The sequence below is a fragment of the Tripterygium wilfordii genome, chromosome 15, assembly GCF_013401445.1.
Source record: "Tripterygium wilfordii isolate XIE 37 chromosome 15, ASM1340144v1, whole genome shotgun sequence".
Lineage (NCBI taxonomy): Eukaryota > Viridiplantae > Streptophyta > Magnoliopsida > Celastrales > Celastraceae > Tripterygium > Tripterygium wilfordii.
The window spans coordinates 10,338,865-10,363,260 of NC_052246.1; the positions used below are offsets into that span (position 1 = coordinate 10,338,865).

Sequence of the window (24,396 nt, forward strand, 5' to 3'; positions counted from 1 at the left end):
AAAATCCATTCTAAAACCAAATTTGTAAACACACGATGCATGAACAACTGTCTAGGGGCCACAATCGATACTATTCATGGAGGAAAACAAGGAGTCAATAGTGCCCAAAAATATAGATGGGTAACAATTCAACAAAAGGATTCTAAGGTACAATTCAGTTATGGCAAACAAAGAATATAAAGATTCAAGGATTTTCAACAACAAATCACAACAATCGATGACAACAATCTCAAAAGGGTGAGAAGATTTCTTACCTCTTATAGACACAAAAATACTGACGATGGCATAAGAGTTCCTAGTTCCAAATGACTATTCAAGTGAATCAACCTATTCACAATAACACTTTAAGGCTTAGTTTATCAAGTCCTAGACCAATTTTACAAAATCTCCAATTTTTGGAACGAATCCTAAATTTCAATCTACCATAATTTCTAGCCTGAAATCAATATGAGATTAAAAATATCGTACCCAATGATAAAGCAATCCCTTGCGAGGAAACTTCACGGATTGGATCCCCATTAAAGTGAGAAACCAAACTAGGGAGAAGTAAGGTTTAGCCTTAGATTGTCAACACCACCAGAATCAATATCTATGGAAGGAAATCAAAATCTCTTACATTAGATTTGAACTTGAAGGTTTTGATTTGATATTTGGAGTCTTCACTCTTTGGGGCTGATGCAGCGCGGTGTGGTGGAAGGAATGCGTATTTGGACCTGTTGATTCGACACACGAATACGAGGAACAAGTCTACTTAAATCTGTTGATTCGACACACGAATACCAGATTTAAGGCTTCAAAACTTTGTTTATTCTAATGAATACCAAAGAATTGGAAAAGACTAGCCGTCTCTTAATTTTATTCAATCAAAAACTCAAAACTGAAATTCCTAAATGAGGGTTACAACCTTAAATAGTAAACTAAACGAAACCCTAGACACTTCTAATAGGAAACAAATACCTAAAAGTAAATATATAAAAGTACTGTTAATAAAAAAGATATTAGACTTCAAGAAAAATAATACTAATTGATTTACAAATAATTGACTTCCTAAAATACCAAAATAAAATATTTAATTGAAATATCTCAATCTTAATCTGCATCAGGGGCCCTGGAGAGTTGAGAAGAGGAGAGAGATTTTGATAAAACTGATAACAAAAAAGGAGTTTTGGCTAGACTTTAAACGCCTATATGTAATTCCTGCTTGAGTGGCCACGAGCCAGCTCTAGTGATCTCAACTTGGTCAATTTTAAAAAATCAATCAAAAATGAAGATTACATTTCCGCTTGAGCGGCCTCAACTTGTTCGACTTTAAAAACTTGAACATAATTGAAATTTATTTCTCCGCTCGAGTTGATTGGGTCCTGCTCTAGCAGCCACATTCTAGTCGACTTCATAAATGAAATTTGGACTTATGCTTGAGAACACTAGGGTCTTGTTAGAGCACACTACCAGAGTCAAACATTTTTAGTTTTCACTTGGGTGGGAAGAATATCGCTTAATCGAAAACATATCTGATAGACCTTCAACACATTCAACACATCCAAAATGGTTTTACAAAAGTGCAAGGCATTATATTCTTCCCCAATTACAAAAATTTCTTCCTCAAAATTACATACCACCACATCAACACATAATTAGAGTTCACTGTATTTACCAAAGGCATTGTCATTGACTGCAATGTTCTCACATGATGATCCAAAATGCAGATAGATTGCTCCACATAGGGCCATCCCCCATTAAGTTCACCTTAGACCAATCAATCATATGTGACGAATTCGATTCACATTCCTCAATATTGACAAATTAAATACATTATGCACTGTAATAATGTATGGTGGAAGTTCCAATGAATATGAAACTTCTCCAATCCTACCTAGAATCTCAAGCGGACCATTACGCTAAAGAGCTAATTTACCCTTTTTACTAAACTATTTCAAAAAAAATTGGTTACCACTCAATTGGTCGAAAAGATCGTTGATCCTAGCTAATGGATACTTATTCTTTACCATAACATTGTTCAGGTGACGATAGTCAATACACATCCTCAACGACCCACCTTCCTTTTTACAAACAGTGTTGGTGTTCTCCATGGTGATACACTAAGTCTGATCATAAAAACCTCACTTTGAAGTTCTTCCAATTGGTCATTCAACTTCATCAACTCCGATGGTGCCATTCGTTGCGGAGGAATCAAAATTGGATTGGTACCCGAATTGAGGTCAATGGTGAAATAGTGGTACAAGTAGTAGAGCATAGCGCAATAGATGTACTGCAATAGGAAATTATTCTTCCTAAGATGCATTCCCTTTGTTAGGACACTCCTACCTACGATGTCCGTACTGATGCCATAGAGGAATTAACCTTTGATTTCTGCTTCTTGCTATCCCACTAATTTCAATTCTTAAGTGTCACCCTTTCGGTAATAGGTACACAATCAATCACCTTTTTATAGATCTTAACCCTACATATTATAACTTTGGAGGACAATGAAGGAAATAGACCTTCCTAAAATTTGGATATTTTCTCCTCTTCCTCAGCCACCAAATTTCCTCCATATGGTGAGAACTTCTCAAACTTGGCTTCGTATTTCACCACTTACATTCCCGGAGTTTACTTCAATTCCTCAAACTCCTTGACCTTGTTGTGTCTCAATATTGTTGGCACAAACTTCTCAAGAAAAAGTTGCTTGGAACTAGAACACATCATAATTTTTTTGGCTTGACACGACATTGTAGCTACCACTAATGTAAAACGGCTCCGTTCAGGAATCGGGCGGCCAAACATGGCCTCTATGCCTCAGGGATCTCTAACACCAACGAGTGTTCTCCATCTCTAGTAGCCAATTCTCAACAAGTATTGGAACTAACTCACCTTTGATTATGGTGTGGTTGGCCATTTGCAACTCTCCCAATTCTTTCAAACTATATTGATCAAACCTTTATGCCTTAGTAACCACTAGTACTCTTGCTGCTGGCACGTTTTAAATCGGCGAATCCAGAACTACTGGAACATTATCTACAAGAACTTTAGTAGTTGATGCTCCCTCACCCTAACCATCTGTCTGACCCTCACAACTCTCTGCCCATTTTATAAGAGTTGGTAAGGGAGTGGCAATCATAGTTACTACAACCTCCTAGATACTTCACATCATTTGCTCCATCGATGGTAGCACTATGGGATTTGGAGCATTCACGAGAATGTTGCCCTCTTCTCGGGATACAAATTTCTCACTCCCTGTTTAGGGTGGGATCGTGAGAGTGCATTTTCATACTATTAATTATTAATAGAGAGTTGGCATGGAACTCCCAAGAGAGGAAATCATAAATCTCGATGGGGAAAATAATAATCCCCATCACTCGAAAATGATCAAAGAGACTAAAATGAGATAGGAAAAAACTGAAGACACAAAAATTTGACACACGTGGTGTAACAGTGTAGAACAATAGGGTTATAAGAAAAGTTTCACTCCCTCTCCACCAATAAGACTTTCGTTGATCCTATGTGATACAACTCAGGAAGAACAAAGCCATGCATGCTCGATTATCCACAGAAACTAGTAAATCCAAAGCAGACAATATTATTAATGTGAGTGGGTTGTGATTTCTAACAGTTGCACCATTATAAGTTGATTATGTATTACTCATCTTATAAGTATTTGTAGCTAGTTGTTAGTTCAATTGTGGTTATTTGTTTAAACAAAGAGATCCCCTCAAGTTGCAAAAGTAGTCTAGTAATCCATGTAGAGGAAGGAAAATACTAAAGAGCCCAACCCTTGGTAACCCAACCCATCCCAAATCTAGCAATCCTAACTAGATAACTTGTAAATTTTGAAAATTCACACAAATACTCACAGAACCCCTCCCCCCACACTCTCTCTCCTTTCCCTCTCTCCTCCCCTTGCTACCAGAATCGAGGTCGATCTTTCGGCCACCAATCAAAGCCACCGGCACATTGAACTGAAGCGCCGAAGCGCTCTGACTCACCCCCAGCTTTCGTTTGCTGCCAACAACCGCCTACTTCTCTGGAATCTCAATTTGAGGCAGTGGCCAATGAAACTTTTGGAGTCCAATCCAGCCATCATAGGCCACCTCTCCGCGAACCACCAACATCGTTGAACTTTTCTTGACAAGTTCTACATGTTCGAGCCGTTGAACGGCTAGAATTGTCACCAAAATAGTTATTTTATTGATTTAGTATGTCATTCCATTGATTTTGAAAGTTGTTTTTAAGTGGGTATGCTTTGAATGTTGAGACCTTTCACTCAAGTGGGTTATATTGGGGTTGTTGCTGAATTTTTTTGTAGAAAGATTTTGTAAATTTGGTGGGTTTTAAGGTGGATTAATTTGTTTGGATTGTAATTTTTTCATAAATTTTTTGTCGTTCTAAGATTGATTATTGACTTTAAAATTTATGAGATTGATTCTCAAACTTAAAACAATGGATTTTAGCTATTCCACTTATTTAAATCAACAAAAAAACCATTGGCATGAATCGAAATTCAATGAAATAATTAATTGTACTGATTTAAATCAATAGCATTAGCTTTAAATCAATAGAATAGCTAATGCTATTGATTTAAATCAATGAAATAACCATAGACATGAGACGAAATTCAATGGAATAACATTGAATACCTAATTCCACTTCTATTGATCTAAATCAATGAAATTCAAAAGAGATAAATAATGGATTTCAATAAACTAAGTAGCTTCAAAAACCGTACAATGCTTTGAAAATTGTATTTTTTTTCCTCAAATTTGCAGAGTCATGCTTTTAGAACTATTCTTTTTCAAATTTATATAGTCATTTGCTTAGTCATCTTACGACATAGACTTAAGTTGAGTTGGGTTATCAAAAGTTGGGCACTTAGCACTATCGATGGAGGAAACATCAGCTTCTATGAGTACTAAAGAATGAACCGTGACAATGAAATCTTAAGCAAGGTACGGTGCCATGAACACCTTTGTCGAGGATATCGAATATGTGCATTTTGATCATGTTTGTACAATGTTTTTCCAATGTACGCAAACCATCCTTCTAAGCGATAACACCTAGTTCCAATGGTTAAGAGAGTTTTCGATTTCCATCTAGTTCGTACATGGAATTTGCACGTATTTATCTATCATGCTTGATTTGCAGGCTTTTGTCCAGACTAATGGGTTATTCATTGCACCCATGAAGAGAATAATGGTTGCGGGCCATTTTGGTTACAATTGTATTTTGATTTTCACCTTAATTATTTGATAATAGACCTTAATCAATTTCAATTTTTTTTTCAATACCACAAATAATTATTTTTACGATAAATAAAAAACAAATAGGGTCGACTTATCCAAATATCTACAACAGCTATATAATGTGGGCCAAGGAATCTGTGGCCCACCTTAATTCCAGCCAGGCCTGCGTGATTGGGCTGGATGAGGAATAATTCGGCCGCAGGAAAACGCTGACTGTTCTTTACTGTAAAAATTCTGCGACGACCAATTCCAGTTATCACCTCACCATCAACACTTATTTTCGAGTTCCCTTCCTGGGGATGCCGATCAAAGGCCCCCCAATGAAACACCGCCGCCGCTACTGAGTCCATTGCAAGAACGAGAACAACAGGCCGATAATACCATGATATCCTACAGAAATCCCGATGCCCTCTTCAGTGGTGGCGGTATCAGGTACCTAAATCTCACTACAAGCTATGCTTTTAAGTTTCGTTGTGTGGTTTTTGTTATGATTCTAGAGGTCTTAGTTTATCGTATGATGATTGTTTTTGTTGGTAGATTGGGTTTAGCTTGTAAATGGGGTTTTACTGATTGGTAGCACAGAGGACCTAGTTCATGTTTGTTATGGAAGAATATGCAATTTTGATATCATGAGCATCGTTTTTTATTTTCATGTTGGCCAATGATCATTTTCTGATTAGCGGAGTGCGGTCTATACAATGCTCTGTTGTTGTCTCTTTTCTTTCGGTTCCCATGTCAAAGAAAATATCTGGTAGCATGAGCAGTCCAATATTTGACACTGTTTGGGTTAGTTGGTCCAAATGAGTTGAAAGGCATAAATTTGAGGATGAGTAGAATATGAGGCAAAAATTGTAGACCTATCTCAAACTGTTTAAATCTGAGTAATCAGGCTAATCTTTGATGTTGAAAGCATGACTAGAGACATACATACGGGTACCTGTTCGCTTCTATAAAGAAACTAGACACACAAGTATAATTTCTTTGAAAGTAGGGGCAGGTTTAGAAATTAAACTTAATTGATTTGAAATGCTATGTTGATTTGAATGCTACTAGATTTGAAATTTTGCCTTTTATTTGTCCTAATTTTAAATTCGACTTATAAAATTTCTGAGATTCTATCCAATTAGCATGCTCTTTGTGTGTGAGACTAAGTCATTGGCTTCCAGGAAATTGGCGTTCGAGGGTGTGGTCATGTTTAGTTCCCTAGATGTTTATTCATGGAAAGTGTCATTCCAGTTCGAGTGACACAACAATGTCAGTTTCTTGAGAAAGTTTGACTTGAACATTCCAATTTATTTTCTATAATGAATACCAAACCTGCACGGATGTAGAGTGCCCTTGTGGCCTACACATGTGGAAGTGAAGGATGTTCTTTGAGGAAGTATCAAATACTTTTCCCACTTTATGGTTCCTCTAAAATTGGAAACATTTGTATCTCTAGACTTCAGTTTGAGTTCTCATCCGTTCCAGGGACATGGGATGGACAGGATAAAGGTATTGGCTTTTATTGGGAACCAAATCTTTGATGATTATGGACTGTGTATTTTAATATCATCAATTTTGTTGTCTATATTTGAACATGCTGCATTTAGCTTGGGTTATGAAGAAACTTATGCTGAAGTTCTACCTGTGCTGGACTTTGGATGAAGTAATTTTTTAATAAATAGGCTTAGGTTTAGTAGAAGGTGTTACAACACATGCTATAAATTGGACATGTGGTTGAATCCCTCCCTTTAATGTTGATATGAAATTTCATGATTATGAGACTTCTATGTGCAGAAAAAATATTCAAACTTTAAAATATACGAGTTCAATAGACTGAGTACTGTAACATTTCATCTTGCTTAGATTTTTCACTTGAAACTTCACTGCAGGAGATCTTGGTTTTATCTTATTTTGAGTAAAAAAAGTTTATGTTTCTTTTAGTTAAAATGAGGACTAAAATATTTGGCATTTTGGATTAGCTTTCTCACTGGAAGCCATACCACAAAATTTAGCTATGGATATTCCAGTTTCAAGGGTAAAAGAGCTTCGATGGAGGATTTCTATGAGACAAGGATATCAGAAGTTGATGGTCAGATGGTTGCCTTCTTTGGTGTTTTTGATGGTACGGCCTAAGCTTTTATGGCAGAATTGGTATGATGTTATCTTTATGGTGTTATTTTTTCATGCAGCAATTTTGGCTGAACATTTACTGTGACCATTGAAAATAGTGTTCTTGTGTGGTGTTCTACTGTTTTTGTGGTTAGCAGTGCGCCGTATGGGTTGGGGGATGTGGTTTTAATGCAGGTTCTTATGCAAACAGTTATTATATGATTCTAATGGACTGTCTTCTCATACTTATAAGGTCATGGAGGCTCCAGAACTGCAGAATACCTAAAGAACAACCTTTTCAAGAACTTGATTAACCACCCCAATTTCATTACTAATACAAAGGCAGCAATTGGTATGAATTTGGTCATTAATCATTATACATCATTATATATGTACTTAGATCTTTTGAATTTTTTTCCACATCCATCATTAATAAGGAGAAGTTATATTATCGCAGATGAAGTATTTAGGCAGACCGATGCCGATTATCTCAACTTTGAAAATGGCCAGCAGAGGAATGCTGGGTCAACTGCATCAACTGCTTTGTTGGTGGGGGATCGGCTACTTGTTGCAAATGTTGGTGATTCTAGAGTGGTTGCGTGTAGGGCTGGATCAGGTTGCTACTTGCTCTGTTTTGGATATGGGACTTTGTAGGGGACATTCTACTAAGAACTAGAACTGGAAACATCACCCTGTGCTGAGAACTCATATTGTTGTAAAATTCAATTATAAAAGAAGTGAGAGAAATACTGAAGTTTGACATTAGAAGGTGTCACTTTAAAACTGAAGGAATGGCTATCGAACAGAAACCTGACATAGAAATCAGATTTTCGCCATTATGCATATTTTAGGTATATGTTTTATGGTCTACAATATGTCATAATTGAATTGTGTGATGTCCTCCATATTTTTCTGGAGGGTCGTATTGGAAGGCTGCAAACTTGAAATTTTCATTGGATGCAGTTAAATTTATTGCATTCTAAGTTTTTATACAACTGTTGTTATGTTGGACTGTAGCTGTTCCATTATCAATTGATCACAAACCTGATAGATTGGATGAACGCCAAAGGATTGAAGAGGCAGGAGGTTTCGTCATTTGGGCAGGTAAACTGAATCTTTTGGTCTTATTCAGCTTGTTTTGTGAAGTCAAACATTCTTGCAACAGATTCAATAAATATTGTTTTTCAATTTAGTGTGATTTATTTTTTGGACATTGTGGAACTCCATTAGGTCTGTCTTAAAAGCCATGTAATTTTGTTGTTTAGTGCTGTCATTTTTAAACAATATGGTTCCACACGACTGTAACAGGCTACTGTTTTGCCTTCAGCCCTTCAGCCACTTAATATATAGGTGTAGAATAGAGTCTAGCCAGTGACAAATCTCAAAATAAATCTAAAAAATCTGTTGTTGCAATTAGGAGCATGGTGAGTTGGTGGTGTACCGTGCATTTCCATGTTGCGACTGCATGGCTATGTAATATTGTTTTTTCGTGTTGCACTGCTGCCATTTTTTAAAGAATATGGCTCCAAATGACTGGCATAGGCTACTTTTTGTCCTCGACCACTTAGCTGATATAGGCATAGAATAAAGTCTAGTCGATGACAAATCTCATAATAAATCTCAAAAATCTTTTGTTGTATTAGGAACATGGCGAGTTGGTGGTGTTCTTGCTGTTTCTCGTGCGTTTGGGGACAAACTACTTAAGCCCTATGTAGTTGCTGAGCCAGAAATTCAGGTATTCTTTTTTGGATTGCCCGATCATATAATATTTTATCACTCACATGCAACTTAAAATGAAAGTTCCATTGTTTAGAGTAATTAACCAAAGTCGTGCTGCCGTAGCCAAGTTTGCTGGTTCCATTTTTTGAAGTGGTCTTTTAATTCAAGAATGTTGTAGTTTGTAATATTCTAATCAGCCCTTTAGAGCTTTGTTTAGGAACAAGACTGGTAATTTGTAATGACCCTTTGTCCTGCATTTAATTTGTGTCATTGACAAATAAATTTTGAAAATGGATCAAGATGATATTTTAGTTTCAAATTGAAAATTTTAATGAATTTAGAATAAGTTGCATTTTGAAAAGAGCATGAATCTACTTTTCCCTTTTAGGTACCAAACTTCCATGGTTGTAAAAAAATGCATATTCCTTAGTTTTAAGAACATCATTGAGAAGAAACAATAGAATAATCAACTCCAAGGGATCTTAAATAGATGCTTTTTATTAGCAATTGTCTTAATTGTTTTAAGTTTTGGTCTTCCTTCTTTTTGAATACAAAAATTTTATTTAAGCACCAAGGGGGTGCAACCCAGAAAGAATACAAGGGGGAAATATTCAACAGATCAAAAATATTCCCAGCAAAAGCACAGCCCCAAAATCTAACGCAGTCAAACCAGTTTACTAAAAAGGAGTCAATGGAGGATTCGTGGTTGTTGAAGACTGTTATTCCTCTCCAACCACAGCATCCACATCACAGACATAGGAATTAATTGAATAAAGTTTCTCTGCTGTTTGCCCATGCCGATAGCCTTCCAAGCCAGAAGTTCCATGTCCACTGAAGCTACCTGTTTAGCCCGTTTGTAGTTTCTGTCCTTGCACCTTATTGGTAAAAAAGTAAATGGTAAACAACACCCGTGTACAAGGAAGATATGCAAACCTTACCCCACATAATATTTTAACAGGCTGTTTCTAGGAATTGAACCGCTAGGTTGCACCTCTACAACTATCATTGGGCCAGACATTTGTGCGTTCCTTTCACCTTGTTGGTGCTTTATAAAAATTCCTTGCCATTCAAAAGAAGAAAAGAAAAAAACTGTATTGCCTCTTTCACAGTTCTTAAATTAAGAATTTTGATTCATTATTGTTATGCCATTCTATCCTTGTCAAGCTTCATTGTCTCCTTACTCGTGTTCTCTTTCCAATGCTTAATTAGGAAGCAGATATTGGTGATGTAGATTTTATTATTATTGCAAGTGATGGACTTTGGAACGTCTTATCTAATGAGGTGAGTATTTGCTTCTCTTCGAGTGATTCTGCTGAGTATAGCAAAATTACTTATATTTTATTTTCCAAAATTATGATAAAATTGTGTTCTGATGTTATGTCAAGCCTTTCTTAAATTGTGTTCTCATTTGCTTCTTTCAGGATGCTGTGGCTGCAGTGCAAGACATGAGAGACGCAGAAGCAGCATCAAGAACACTCGTGCGAGAAGCTTTTACACGAGGAAGCTCTGACAATATTACTTGCATCGTCGTCAGATTTGAAAACTCTTGAGCATTATAATGCCCCAAGGCTGTTACTGGTAGGTGCTGGTGATCATATTTGTTTTGTGTTTTATATTTGAATGTTAGATTAGTCATATTTGTTTTATGTTTCTTATTTGAATGTCATTGTTAGATGCGCAGCCAACGTTGGATACGGTGGCATACGTTTAGGGCTTTTTGCCCTTTTTTTTTTTTAAATTAAATTGACATGGGACCCACTTGTAATTATTAATGTTAATTTTTTTTTAAAATAATGTTTTTTTGAATATTTTATAAAGATTTTTTCATTTCTCATTTTATAATTAATAATAAATTATACTTATTAGACTAACTTTAAAAACAAAATTTATTATAAAAATTAAGATATAATATTATAAGATCTTAGAAAATATTTTACTGCACAACTTATCTTTTAGCTTGCCAAGCATATCGCAACATATTTCACGTATTTAAGCGCAGTTTTTCCGTTAACGTTAAAAATCATCCCAACGGATCCTTGCAATAACATCCAGAATGTCCTTTCACATGAGGGAGAGAAATTTTACAGCAGATGTGCGTCCCAAGCAAGGTGTCACCAGAACTTCGTTCGGTAGAGCTTATTTTCTGTGAAAATAAGGTAGCTTATAAGTTATGTAATAAGTTGTCAAGTGTTTGATGAAACTTATAATTGAAAACCTTATTGTTTTTCCTAGTGTTTCGTGACTTAAAACGCATGATATAGTGTTGTTAACAATGATCTGTTCGGATAGATGAATAGTGTCATCCGGACACCTACACCAAAAATAGAATGTTAGAAGTTGTAGTCTAGTGCACCCCACAACGTTGGCATGTTGTCATTCAGAAACCTTATATTGTCGTATGGACACCTGCTACAGTACACTCTATTTTTCACAAGGAAACTATATTCATCCGAACAGTTGATCCTAGTGTTCGGACAATAAGCTCAAAACTGCAACATTATGCATGGAATTTGTCTCCATATTCAACAATCTCCCACCTAGAGCTAATTCCTCAAACAACCAAAAGTTCATGATCATGATACAAAGCCCATAAGCAACATCCATCTCTAGTCATCAATTACGAAGACCAACTGAAGCATTGCACAACCTCAACTTATCAGTAGTCACAACCTTAGTTAACATATCAACTGAATTTTCACTACCAAGAGTTTTGTGTAGCTTCAACTCTCCATTGTCCAACAGCAAACGTATGAAATGGTACCTCAATCGAATATGCTTCGTCCTAGAATGAAATGCAGGGTTCTTCGCCAAATGAATAGACTACCACCATATAGAATACCATCAACTTGCTTCTTGTCCAATTCCTCCAACAAACTACTCAACCATATCATCTGCTTTGTAGCCTACGTAAAAGCCACATACTCCGCTTCTATTGAAAAAGAGCTATTATCTTCTGTAATTTAGGGGCCCAGCTAACAGTAGTACCACCCACAGTATACATATTTCCTGAAGTACTTTTGTTGTCATCTATGTCTCCATCCAAGCCTGCATCTACATAACCTTGCAGATTCACATTTTCAGCCCCAAAGCATAGGGTCGTACTAATAGTACCATGAAGATACCTTAATATCTATTTCACTACCTCCCAGTGTTGCTTTCCACGATTACTCATATATCGGCTTACTACTCCCACTACATGAGCCATGTCAGGTTTAGTACATAATGTAGCATATATAAGACTCCCTATGGCTGAAGCATAAGGCACCTTCTTCATGGTTTTCTTCTCCTCCTCGGTTTCAAGCACAAGCATTTTGGACAACTTAAAATGTGCCGCCAAAGGTGTCCTAATAGGTTTAACATCTTTAATACCTTCTTGACATACTCCTCTTGGGAAAGCTTCAGAGTACCATTAATTATGTCCCTCAAAATCCTCATTCCTACGATTTGTTTGGCTTCACCTAGACCCTTCATAGAGAACTTGTTTGACAATTGTGTTTTTAGATTTTTAATCTCACTCATATCAGCCCCTACCACCGACATATCATCTACATACAGCAGAAGAATAATGTAGAAATTGTCAAACCTTTTAAAAATAACAACAGTGGTCTACATGACATCTTGTATAGCCACTCTCGCACATGAGCGAGTCAAACATCTTGGTCCACTGTCTCGGGGCTTGTTTCAAGCCATAAAGACTCCTATCTAGTTTGCATATCAAGTCCAGTCCTCCTTACAAAGTGCTAAAAAACCCTATGGCTGCCACATATTAATGTCCTCCAAATTCACATGGAGAAAAGCAGTCTTGATGTCTAACTACTCCAAATATAGATTCTCAGCTGCTGCCATACTTAGCACTATCCAATTGTGGTGAGTTTCACAATAGGTGAAAATATTTATGAGTAGTCTGTGCCCTCATTCCCTTTACCACCAGTCTCGCCTTGTACCTCTTACTTCTATCTGCTTCTTCTTTGATTCTGTAAACCCCTTTGTTATGTAGTGCCATTTTTTTAGGTAGACTCACCAATCTCTATGTGTGATTGGACATAAGAGAATCCATTTCGTCTTGCATGCCAAACTTTCCCTTAACAAATTCTTCATGATTCACTATTTTCTCATAATACTCAAGTTTCATCAACATCAGATTTAGTTTTCAAGAAATAGACCCGCGCTTAGGGCTGTTATTGGTACGGTTACCGTTACCAAACACGAAATACCGTTACTATACCGATTCTTTCGGTAACTCAAAAAATGTTACCGTTACCATTACCGTTACCGGAAGAGTCGTTATACCGATCGATCGGTAATGGTAAGTCGGTAATTGGTAAATTTACCAATTCTTAAAACCTATTTAAAAAGGAGAAGAAAAAAATGCATCAAGTAGCATTGTGCTTAATAGTCATTGTATGAGACTACAACACTTTCATCTTGCCTACAATATCAATAATAAAATTGATAGATTAATGAGAAGGATCATTGTGCTACATGTGAATCAGAAAAAAGACCTATCAATCGGAGAAAAAAAGAAAGAAGAATTCACATAACATTATTCCAACAATCTATAACGGAAAATCTTTCATTTCATTAATTTTTAATATTTTTAGTATCCGAAGTGTTTTAAACTCCACAGCAGGAAAGTTAGAAGACACAAGATAAATAAAAGATAAAAGACCATAATGGAAAGGGAGAAGAAAAGCCAGTAATCAAAACCAACAAAGCATTTTATTATGTAACAAACACTACATTAAAGTTAATGAAATTGCTACGAGTGATATATAAATGATAACCCTAAAAATAATCAATGGTCTAGATTAAATTAGATCAATCTAATGGTCATAATTAAATAAAACTAAAACTAAAACTAAAAATAATATTAATATATATTTAATATATATGTCGGTAATCCGTGAATTTATCAGTTTTGAACTTCGCTTACCGTTACCGTTACCGTTACCGAAGTCATCGGTAAATTTACCGTACCGAACAATTGGTAACGATATACCAGTCTTATGCTATTTTTGGTAACCAATACGTCGGTATTGGTATGCCAATGGATAATTTACCATACCGATAACAGCCCTACCCGCACTTTCCTTTTGATGTCATCAATAAAGGTCACATAGTACTTAGACCCTACAGGAGATTGAACCGATGAAGGTCCCCACACATTAGTATGAACAAGCTCCAACTTGGTAGTTTTGGGTGCCTTGCCTGACTGAGAGAAACTAACAATCTTTTGCTTCCTAAAGATAAAGTCTTCATAAAGACCAATCTTCACAGACTTGCCCTTGAACTGCAAAACCTTCATCTCTTTCTCACTAATATGCCTAAGCCTATGATGCCAAATGTTTGCATCATCTTTGACTTCAACAGTATTCACCAAATTCTTTGAATTCAAAGTTGTATAAAGTGTACCTGACATTTCACCATGAGTGATGCAGGAGCAATTGATGATGTTGATGATGTGGCGTTATGCTATTTGGAAAAACTTGATCGTGTGAAGACTCACGAACGAGACAAGTTTAGCAATTGAACTGGTGTTTTAGTTTAGCATATTATGCTTGTTGCTTTATTTTATTAGTTGAGATATTTTAGTATTTTGTGTGATTTTAGGGTGTCTTCTTGTATGAGGCTTATATAAGCACTTTGTGAAGGTTTTACAATTGGTTTTTTGATATTGAATTAATAACAGCCACATAGAGCGTTGCTGAGTTTTCCCACATCTTTACTTGTTGAGCAAGTTACGCTAGTGGAAGAGTTGGTTATGTCTTTGTGTGTTTGGATTTTTGCGTCTTGAATCTCGCACTACATCAACGAGCTACAACCGAAGCACCCCTTGTAACCTTTCAACTACGATCAAATAAATTAATCACACAACCTTCTCTATCTAGTTAACCCATGGAAATCAAATTCTATGACAAACTTGAAATATGTCTCACATCATGCATCTTCCACACATTATCGTTAGATAATTTAATACGCACCTCACTTCTTGCCACGATATCAAGAACATGATCATTCGTAATATGCCCCTTGCCATAATTGTTGGATTTGTAATCCTCCATGATACTTTGCTTCGAAGTAGAGTGAAATGACACTCCCAAATCTATCACCCAAGATTCTAGTGGACTATGCATACTTAAGATCAATGCATCTTGATCGATCTCCTCCGTTGTATTGGCCCTGTTGGTTTCATCTTTATAAGCCCTGCAATCCTTTTGGCTTTTTCAAATGACCCGACTTCCCACAATGCCAACAACCATCTGACCATTTTCCAGTTTTAGACTTGCCTCATCCCTTTCTAGACTTGTACCTTCAGTGGCTACCAGAACTTCTATTGGTTGGTCTTCCTCTCTTTTCAGTGTTTAAAGCTAACCCATTGTTGACTCTCCAGCACTATCCCTCCTTGACTCTTCACTAAGGAGTGTGGAATGCATCTCCTTGTATACAAGATTCCTCTTCCCATTGGAATTGCAGATAGAATTTACAGTTGTATGCTAATCATCCGGCATTAATGTCAACAAGATCACACACTTTAAGTGCTCCTCAAAGGTGATGTCTACATAAATAGTTTATCTATAATCTCATTCACCAACACCACATGTTGATTTACAGAACATCCCCTCGTCATCTTCAACATAAACAATTGCCTCAACAATTGGATTTGTTACATTGCATTCAGTTTCTCATACATTTCAGACAAGGTATTCATCAATCCGATAGTAGTTGTCACATTAATGACGTGCACTAACACTTTTCTCGCAAGTGTTAACCGAACCACCCCTAGAACCTTTTTATCGAACTTGCCCCAATCTAACCTACTCATCCCCGTAGGAACTACTTCTTCTAGAGATAATTCAAGATCCCTTATACACAAATAATCAATAATTTGCATTCTCTAGAGTTGAAAATCGAACCCATCGAATTTTTTGACATCCTTGGCACTATCTCCACCCGTTGTTCTTACTCAAACAAAGATCACAACAGCTCACAAAAATCGTTGAACAAACAACTCAAGCTTCGAAACCAATTGCAGTGGAATTCAACACACACATACATTCTCTCACCCCAAGTAAAAGTAGTGTGAATCCCATGCAGACAATACAAGCAAGAACACAAGCGAGAACAATCAGAGATAACAATCAAACCAACAACCCAAATACCTAGAGAATCCAGCAAATCAAACCAAATAAGAGCAAGGAAGTAAAAGACATGGAAAATTATAATAGTTCAGTCGATCGCAAATTATAATAGTTCAGTCGATCTTTGCGATCTAACAGGATACGTCAACTTTGATATTGCTAGGCTTCACTATGAATCAAGAATCAAGAGTACAAGAACACCAATTTCAGCTTCCCGGAAGTTTGCTGCACTCTCCCTCTCTTCTCTCTCTATTTTCTGAGAAAAATAATGAAAACCCTTTGTTTTTTCCTGCTATTTCACGACTTAAAACTCGTGATACAGTTTTGTGAACAGTGATCCATCCGGACAGATGAATAGTGCTGTCCAGAAACCTACACCAAAAATAGAAGGTTAGAAGTTGCAGTCTAGCGCGCTGGCACGGGAAACCCCATATTTCCATCCGGACACCTGCTACAGTACACTCCATTTTTTCACAAAAAACCATATCCGTTTGGACATATGACCTTGGTGTCCTTACAGTAAGCCCAGAACTGCAACATTAAGCATGGAATTTGTCTCCATACTCAACAATGTGTGAAGGCTAGAGAGAGAGCGATTGTTCGTAGACAACTCATATTAACCAAAACACAAATAAATCGAAAGACAAACAAAAGGGAATAATTAACAAGCGATAGCATCATCATCTTAATAAGTTGAGAGGAAATTACAGCAAGCAACAGTTGCAAGTCCAAATTCATTATTTCCATTCATGTTCTTACCCCGAGCATGCAATCACAAGCCCTGCCTACCTTGTCCAGTCTTATTAATTATTCTGTACATCTACATGTCCTTGCTAGATTCACAAGGATAAATTTTCAGGCCTTGAACCTTTCAAATAAGTTGCCAAAGAAGAAGAATGTTTTGGCCAAACCACTAACCTCATTTTCCTTCGCTTGTGCACCTGGTGATTTCTTCACATTAACCATCATTGTATGGCCAATTTCTCTACTCAGTGCTTCGATAGTTTTCTTGTCCACTGGATTCCCAGATGGGTCGCTCACATAGAAGACATTCACTGCTTGCTCTCCAACCGTGCTAACACCAGCTCTGGTGACTGACAATCCATTCTCTCGTAGAACCCTTGTAACTTCAGAGAGCAAGCCTACCCTATCTTTTGCACAGACCTCCAGGCTCACACCCTGAATATTCATGATCATATGCACAGAAACGTTAATGATTCATATATTTTTATAATCAAAATCATGTTAGAAAAAAGAAGTAAAGATATCAACTATTAACTCTACCTAATATATTCCTCATTAAATTGCCTTGTTTGGCAAAAAATTAGAGCAGGACATGACTAATGCTCATTTGATCCACAGTTGTCCAAACCTTTTACAACACATCCATCTATATTATAAAAATATAGGACTTCTAACCATAAGGAGACATGCTGAACAATATATGGCAATAAGTAGTCTATCCAATCTTCCATAGGGTCACTAAGGTAAAAGGTAAACAACTCCTGTGCACAAAAATCGCTGCATGGGATCCCGCAGTAGGCGGGTTCAGGGACCGGTACTGGAGAGGTTGTTTAGTAATTAAACCTGTAACCTCTAGGTTGCACCCCCTACAACTCTATCACTGGCCACATGTCCGCATGTCCATAGGGTCTCTAACAAGGCCAAAAATTACGTTAACCATAAACAACAATGTGAAATAATACATAATTGAGTCAAAACAGTAGAAACTAATATATCTTAATTTCCTTATTTTTTCTCTCACTCCTGCGTATAGGCAATGACATAGACCTATTATTAGAATACTCATTTCCATCGAATTTTTTTAATTTCACGAGACTAACAACCCTATGGTCAAGCCACGAATATAAATTCTCTATCTTAACCTAGTAACTACTACAGAATTTTTATCACGCTATTGAAAAGACTAAAAATGACTGCAATATGTTAGGATGCAAGACTCACCTCACTTACTCTTCTTTGAATAGCTGCTTCAATACATTTGATGACTCTCTGCTTCTCTCCTTCAGTATCAAGTACACAGCCATCCATGTGACGAATATAGTACTCCTAAAAATTCATACCGCATCAGGTACTTCAGTAAAGTCAAATATCTTGTGTGTTGTAATAATAGTAGGTTTTTTGGTTACTATTTTCATTTGCTAGAAAGATTAGCATATCCACCTCTCAATCAAACAAGATGAGGAATGACAACAATTTTGGGGCCATACATAGAAAATTATATACAAATAGATTTTTGTCATGAACTGGAATAGATCCAACTGTAATAAAAAGCAAGTGAATTCATTCAAAAGGTACGTCAAACTTCACAAGTTGCACCATATAGCCCAAGGAAGCTGCTCTTAAATTAATGACAAGTAGAGTGATCAGCATACGTGAAATTTTTGTCCGAAACAAAAAAAAAAAAAAAAGTTTTCTTTCACATGCAGCGCATAAGCGAGAATATGCACTTCCTACGCAAATAAAAAGGTAAACAACTCCCATCAAAAGGTCTTACAAAAGAAGCAGAGCCTAGAAAAGGAAAAATATACTCAACCTTACTGCTACATATTAGAGAAGCTATTTCCAGATATTGAGCTCATGACCTCTTTGTTGCGGTAAAGCAACTTTACCACTAGGCCAAGGGTTCATCCATAGTTCCTTACTTTCTATGTAGATGTTTAGCCAGTTATCATTGCTGCAACTTGTGAGTGTCATAAGCAGAAATTGATTTGAAGATAAGAAAAAATGGCAGGACTTTTTATGCATGTACCTGCAACGCGTAAGGGCCATCTGATGAGATGGTGGCATGAAAAACAACATATTGCATGTCTGTAAGGGTGCAGACAATATCAAACATAAGTTTGGCCCGGTCTTTGCAGCGTACAGTAACCATAGAGTACCCCTTGTCATCACAGCGCTCAACTGTGATTTGTGGTTTATACAAGGTAGGATAATCAACCGCAGGTGCCGCTCCACTACCTTCATAATCCCTATCAGAAAACAACATTTGGTGGAGCCGTCGGTCAACATGGGTGAAACCCATGGAGAAGCTGGTGCGAGCCACTTGTTCGTCATCCTCACAGCCACGTAGGATATTTTTGAGCTGCTCCTCCATAACAGATAATCTAGTTGGGTCATCCACTGCACGGCTTGTGTTATTATCATTGACATAAACTACACAAGCTATCCGCCTATTGTGGGTCCAAACTTCAGCAGCAACCACATTAAAGTGAAGATTAGCAAGGACAGCAGATATCTCAGATAAGAGACCTGGGCGATCCCTGCCAATTAGTTCAATTGCTGTGTGATCTCCAATTGAGTGGACCCCAACCTGCTTGTCTGGTGAAGTCTTTGCTCCATCTATATTATGGCTTTTAGGTCCTAGAGCCTGTTGCAACACAAAATGAACAGGAAATTTCTCGCAGATCCTATGTAGAGAGGAAGAAATCACATAAATAGGAATATTGAGGAGCACATTATCCGCCTTCTGTTCTTAACAAGAAGGCTTTCCAATTATTAGTGGAATTTATTAGATCAATTCCCTGTCTATGCTTTTCTCATGAATTTCCAAGCAAGAACAATAGATGAGTAAGAACTCCGGAACAGGAAAAAAAATGCTGGGCCACTTTCAAATGATGTATGCTATACCATCGTGCATGCAGGGATATAAATTGTGAGCTTCACATTTCACGTTCATTTATTCCCCATATATTTAAGTTTTCATCTAGCTATGAATAATTTACTTTCAAATAGTTACGCTTTCTTGATGATATTCCAAGCTCTGATGGAAGCCTAGTCAGGAATCAGAGAAGCAGAGAGTGCATCTGTTGTAAAGGGAGGCACATACCTTCTCTATGTGATTGATAGTGTTGCGATCTGTAATCTTCTTTCCGCGTTGATCAGTGACATGAAAAACTGTTTACAGAGAGAAAATTAGAGCACAAACGACTTGTTCACTATGAGATGCAAAGAGGGGTGGAAGGGAGGACAGAACAAGACCTAGAAGATGGTGCCTTCTGGACTCTTTGTTCAATGCAATTGTTTTGATTCAAGTCCAGGAGACGGAAATATGGCTGACACGAAGCATGAAAATGTGAAGTTATCATAGGAAAAATCATTCATGTGGCGGATTGCCTTACAGAAAAAATCTTAGGGAATGAAAATTTTTCAATTTAACATTTGATGAGAATAAAGCAGTGAGAATATGTTTTATCAGTCAGAAAGAGAGTCAAAGAAACAGAGGCAAAGACTGAGAGAGCTTGGATAAGGAAGGCACCATCTGAACATTAAGGAAAGATCAATATTCGCATATACTTACCGTCCATAAACCATCCACCATCAGAGGAGATGTAAGCCTTGTTGATGATCAGGTCAAGGTCTGATAGGATTTGCACAACTTCAAGCAGTATCCCCGGTTTGTTCATACTGTCAACCTACAAAACACATTTAGTCATCTTTCATTTCCAAGGTATTCTCATTGTCGCTCCATACGAGTGAAATAAATTAGCTTTTGATATAATTTGAACTTAATAGAAGAGGAAATCTGTATATCTATACTTTAAAGAATTTAGTCAGGAATGTGAAATGCCCGATATAGGTATGTATTTTATTTTTCTGTGTGTATATATAATAATGCACCTTTAATCCCATGGTGCAAGAATTTCCATGAGCCAACTTGATCGGATTATTCATGCAAATGAGGAAGTGCATTTTTTACAGCAGTTGATTGGAACTTACCTTGATCAGGGTACAGTCACTGAAAGTAGAGTTGTCTACAGAGACCCTGTAAAAGAAATTCGGATGAGTTGAAAAGAGAATATGATAAAAGAACAAATTACTTGCATTACCAATATGTCATGGCTGATGTAATTCCTGGAAACTGGCAAGGGATACGTATTTTTCGAATAACAACGCATCGTAGAATGTGTGCAATGATAAAGCTGAGTCATGTTTGTATGGAGAAAGCAAAGCTTTTGTAGATTGAATTTTTTTATGGAAACTACCTTGGAGGGTTGATTCTGATGCTCAAGTTCTCATATTCAGGATCAAAGTATGCCCAACTATCTTTAGGCATCTGGACCACTTCCAATCAATCAGAGTCCAACTCTTCCTGTTGTTGAAAAAATACCAGTCAGTTTACTATGATGCTAAATGCAGTTGACTTTCTTAAAAAATTGATCCAATTGGTAGAACGTATTATAATTGGTAGATTAACCATCAGTTTTGAAAAGGAAGTTGCATAAAGATCGCATACAGCAATGAGACTTTGACATGGGAGATGATGGCAGTTTTATGTGTTGTCTTACGAAAAAGAAATAGCTGTTTCTGATGAAAATCTAAAAGCATACATTCAGAAAAATAATGAGCTGATCTTTCTCTTTTCATCAGAATGTACTAAAAGGAGCATTCTGCTATGACATTGATCCTCATTACTTTGTCGTTCATCCGCACTTTTGAAAGAACCAGAAGCTATGACAATATATCTCGGCTTTCTACATGGTACTTCCATTAGAACTATCACAGAAGGAAAGGAAAGAAAATAAAATAAAATAAAAATAAAAATAAAAAACTACTAAAACTAGCAATCAAGTCTACAAATCTGCAATGGCAGAAAGTTATTACAGGCAAGTCAAGACCTAAGGTCTCATACTCTTCGTGGTTATAAAAATACGAGAAGTATTATTGAATATGGAGGAAATAAAGAGGACAACGGTTTAATACAAATGATAATCTCGTGTGTTTTATACAAGACCAAAATGAAAACATCATTTCTCGGATTTATATGGTATTATCTAGAGAACATATGAACAAAATTGCTAAGTCAGTCTTAATAGCAATTATAATAATAATATCACAGAGAACAATAAGGGGCAAAGAAGATACATGGAAGCATAATGATTTTGTATCCTGTAGCTTTGCAGGGAAGAAAAACTTTTCCAAATAATTTGGTAAAGAATCAAAGATATACCAAACTTGTAGATGACAACCGACAAGGAGGCAGTGCTTCCCCGATGATTTAATGAGGCATCATAGTCACTGATCTCTGGGCACGTAGACAAACATGCTCATACTATGATATCAATATCTGGAAAAGCAAGAAAGCCATCTTATCAGTGATATATAGTATAAAAAAAAAAGAGTTCTACTGGTAGATTTCTCTGCTTTTCTTCAAAATTAGTTTTTGTGTCATATGCTCAAGGGAATAGCTCCATCCAGAATCTATATCTGAAGAAAGCGCCCAAATCACAAAAATTCAGCTTTGACAAATCTGAAGGCAGACATTTGAGAATGTCAAATTGGAAGTTATAGAAATACTAGGTAGCATCAAAAGGTCTCAAGATTTAAAAATTAACAGCACCTCCAGTGGAAGTGTAGCTGGAAGGATCTGCACAACCGCACAGAAGTTATCTCTGACTAGACACCCACCATTGAAAATAGTAAAATATATTCCACTACATGTCAACAATCTTCAAAGCCTTCTCAAAAACATATTAAATGGGAGAAATCCAAGCTCTTAGCTTCTAATCTGTTTGTATTAGAAGAAAGATTAAAAAAAGGGGGCAAAAGACAACTGTGGGCCCGAGAGGAACTACTGCTTCTGCTAACATGGTGGCAAGTGGTCTTTTGTACGCGTGACTAATACAGAATGGAAATTGTAAAAACAAACAATGAACACCTTTGATGTGACAGAGTAAAGACATAAGATACTCCTAACTTTAACGACCACCATCATCCGTACATTTATTACAGCCGTCCATTTTACTGGACCAAATAATAGTTAATAAAAAAAAATTCAACCAGAGATTCTATTTCTTTTTTGATGTTTCACTGTGGCAATTGATCGAACACATGTAAGACAACATCCAATTTTGCTTTAAATCCTGCAATTCTCACGCCCACTCATCCTTCAAAACTAATTTTATTGGAAATCTGAACTGAAAAACTAACCATAGAGAAGTGGATTGGTTTAGGGATGTCGCTCTTGAAGTATATGCTCCTTTGAAATCTGGAAGGAAGCAATATCCTGCATATTCTTCAGGTTTATTGAGAATTTATGGATAACAGGGAACGTCCATGCAGCGAATAAAATTCATTCGATTGAAGAAATTACAAGTTGCTTACCTTATTAAAATTCCTTCCAGATTCCAACTCTTATTAAGAAGAAGAGGTGGTTCAGTTTAGATCTTCATAGGAATATCAGAGATAAACAGTGAACACTTTCGCATTCGCCTGCGTGCGTGTCTGTAGAAGAAGAAAAGGAAGGAAGACTGGAGAGATGGCGTGGCGTGAAGTGGCTATGCCCTCTTAATAATTAAAATTGGATTAATTTATTGGGAAAATGACGCGGCGACCAAAGAAACATCCTCCATCTAACAAAATGTGTCAGAATAAGTGAAGTGGATACGCCGATTCTCTAACGTAGCGCGTGCAAACACTGTCCACTTTGGTACGCCGTCTTTGACTCAATTATTTTTGTCATGCCAAGGGGAGATTGAAGGAGCCGCGTGGCTTAAGGTTGTCGTGTTGTGCGTGCTGGCACAGTGCTGGTCGACTGGGGCCCATGTATGCAATTAAGACAATATTATTTATTTTTTTTAAAGAGGGTTAAATCGAGCATTCATTCCATAATGTAATGCGACGTCAGCAGTTTAGAAACTTATAAACCCTAATTGAGGAATTAGAAAGACGAAAAACAAACATTAGATTATAACATCAGATAACATAAAGATGTATCCGAATAATCCTATCTCGGGATAAATCAGAACAGACTAATCAAAAAATAGAAGCGAAAACAATACGTATGGATTGGATCAAGAAGCTTCATCACTCCGCACAAAATATGTGTCGCTAAAACACATTAACAAAACCTGTATCATGAAGAATCCACGACGAATGGATGAGAGAAACCGTATTTTATCTTTATGAAAAATGGTGTGATGAAATTTTTTTACCTATTCTTTATTGTACATAACTGATATGGTAGACTAGATCTACAAACCAACAAAAAAAAAACTTAAAGGACGAATCATAAAAGGTGTATGGAGGAGGAGACTCATATTTGTACTACGTGAGAGAGGATGCGGCTAAAGAGTTTCAAAGTTAATACAATTTTGGGTTCTAATTCAGCCTTATTTTGAGTCAAGATTCGTGTGTTTTTTTAATAATTAATGACCTTTAACTCACGAAAACCTTCTCTTTTTTTC

General features: G+C 36.7%; 2 protein-coding genes across 7 annotated transcripts; one reads left to right on the plus strand and one right to left on the minus strand.

Moving 5' to 3' along the window:
- The first annotated feature begins 5,495 nt into the window (after window positions 1-5,495).
- Window positions 5,496-10,748, plus strand: LOC120016254 (probable protein phosphatase 2C 11). The gene is made up of 8 exons (XM_038868935.1): window positions 5,496-5,669; window positions 7,202-7,344; window positions 7,585-7,683; window positions 7,789-7,947; window positions 8,349-8,435; window positions 8,975-9,066; window positions 10,260-10,331; window positions 10,472-10,748. Exons 1-8 carry the CDS (start codon window positions 5,620-5,622, stop codon window positions 10,598-10,600), a joined length of 831 nt encoding a protein of 276 aa, XP_038724863.1. The 5' UTR covers window positions 5,496-5,619; the 3' UTR covers window positions 10,601-10,748.
- Window positions 10,749-16,828: 6,080 nt separating this feature from the next.
- LOC120017048 (ACT domain-containing protein ACR3) lies at window positions 16,829-23,484 on the minus strand. 6 transcript variants are annotated; one of them, XM_038870102.1, is made up of 11 exons: window positions 23,315-23,484; window positions 23,141-23,216; window positions 22,161-22,277; window positions 21,541-21,706; window positions 21,196-21,302; window positions 20,930-20,975; window positions 20,511-20,625; window positions 20,040-20,107; window positions 18,963-19,580; window positions 18,155-18,259; window positions 16,829-17,368 (listed from the first exon to the last, which is right to left on the minus strand). In XM_038870102.1, exons 5-11 carry the CDS (start codon window positions 21,264-21,266, stop codon window positions 17,045-17,047), a joined length of 1,347 nt encoding a protein of 448 aa, XP_038726030.1. In that variant the 5' UTR covers window positions 21,267-21,302; window positions 21,541-21,706; window positions 22,161-22,277; window positions 23,141-23,216; window positions 23,315-23,484; the 3' UTR covers window positions 16,829-17,044. The 6 variants fall into 6 exon arrangements, with proteins under 6 accessions (XP_038726030.1, XP_038726027.1, XP_038726033.1 ...); XM_038870099.1 differs by lacking the exon at window positions 21,541-21,706; XM_038870105.1 differs by lacking the exons at window positions 23,141-23,216; window positions 23,315-23,484 and adding an exon at window positions 22,551-22,706.
- Between the last annotated feature and the right edge of the window lie 912 nt (window positions 23,485-24,396).

Coding starts and splice junctions, on each gene's coding strand:
- LOC120016254 (XM_038868935.1), top strand. CDS start 5,620: ATGATATCCTACAGAAATCCCGATGCCCTCTTCAGTGGTGGCGGTATC. Junction 5,670..7,201: donor TTCAGTGGTGGCGGTATCAG/GTACCTAAATCT, acceptor ATTTTGGATTAG/CTTTCTCACTGGAAGCCATA. Junction 7,345..7,584: donor CTTCTTTGGTGTTTTTGATG/GTACGGCCTAAG, acceptor CATACTTATAAG/GTCATGGAGGCTCCAGAACT.
- LOC120017048 (XM_038870099.1), bottom strand. CDS start 21,266: ATGCCTAAAGATAGTTGGGCATACTTTGATCCTGAATATGAGAACTTG. Junction 20,108..20,510: donor TGGTGGATGGTTTATGGACG/GTAAGTATATGC, acceptor CTCTGTAAACAG/TTTTTCATGTCACTGATCAA. Junction 17,369..18,154: donor TTCAAAGAAGAGTAAGTGAG/GTGAGTCTTGCA, acceptor ATGAATATTCAG/GGTGTGAGCCTGGAGGTCTG.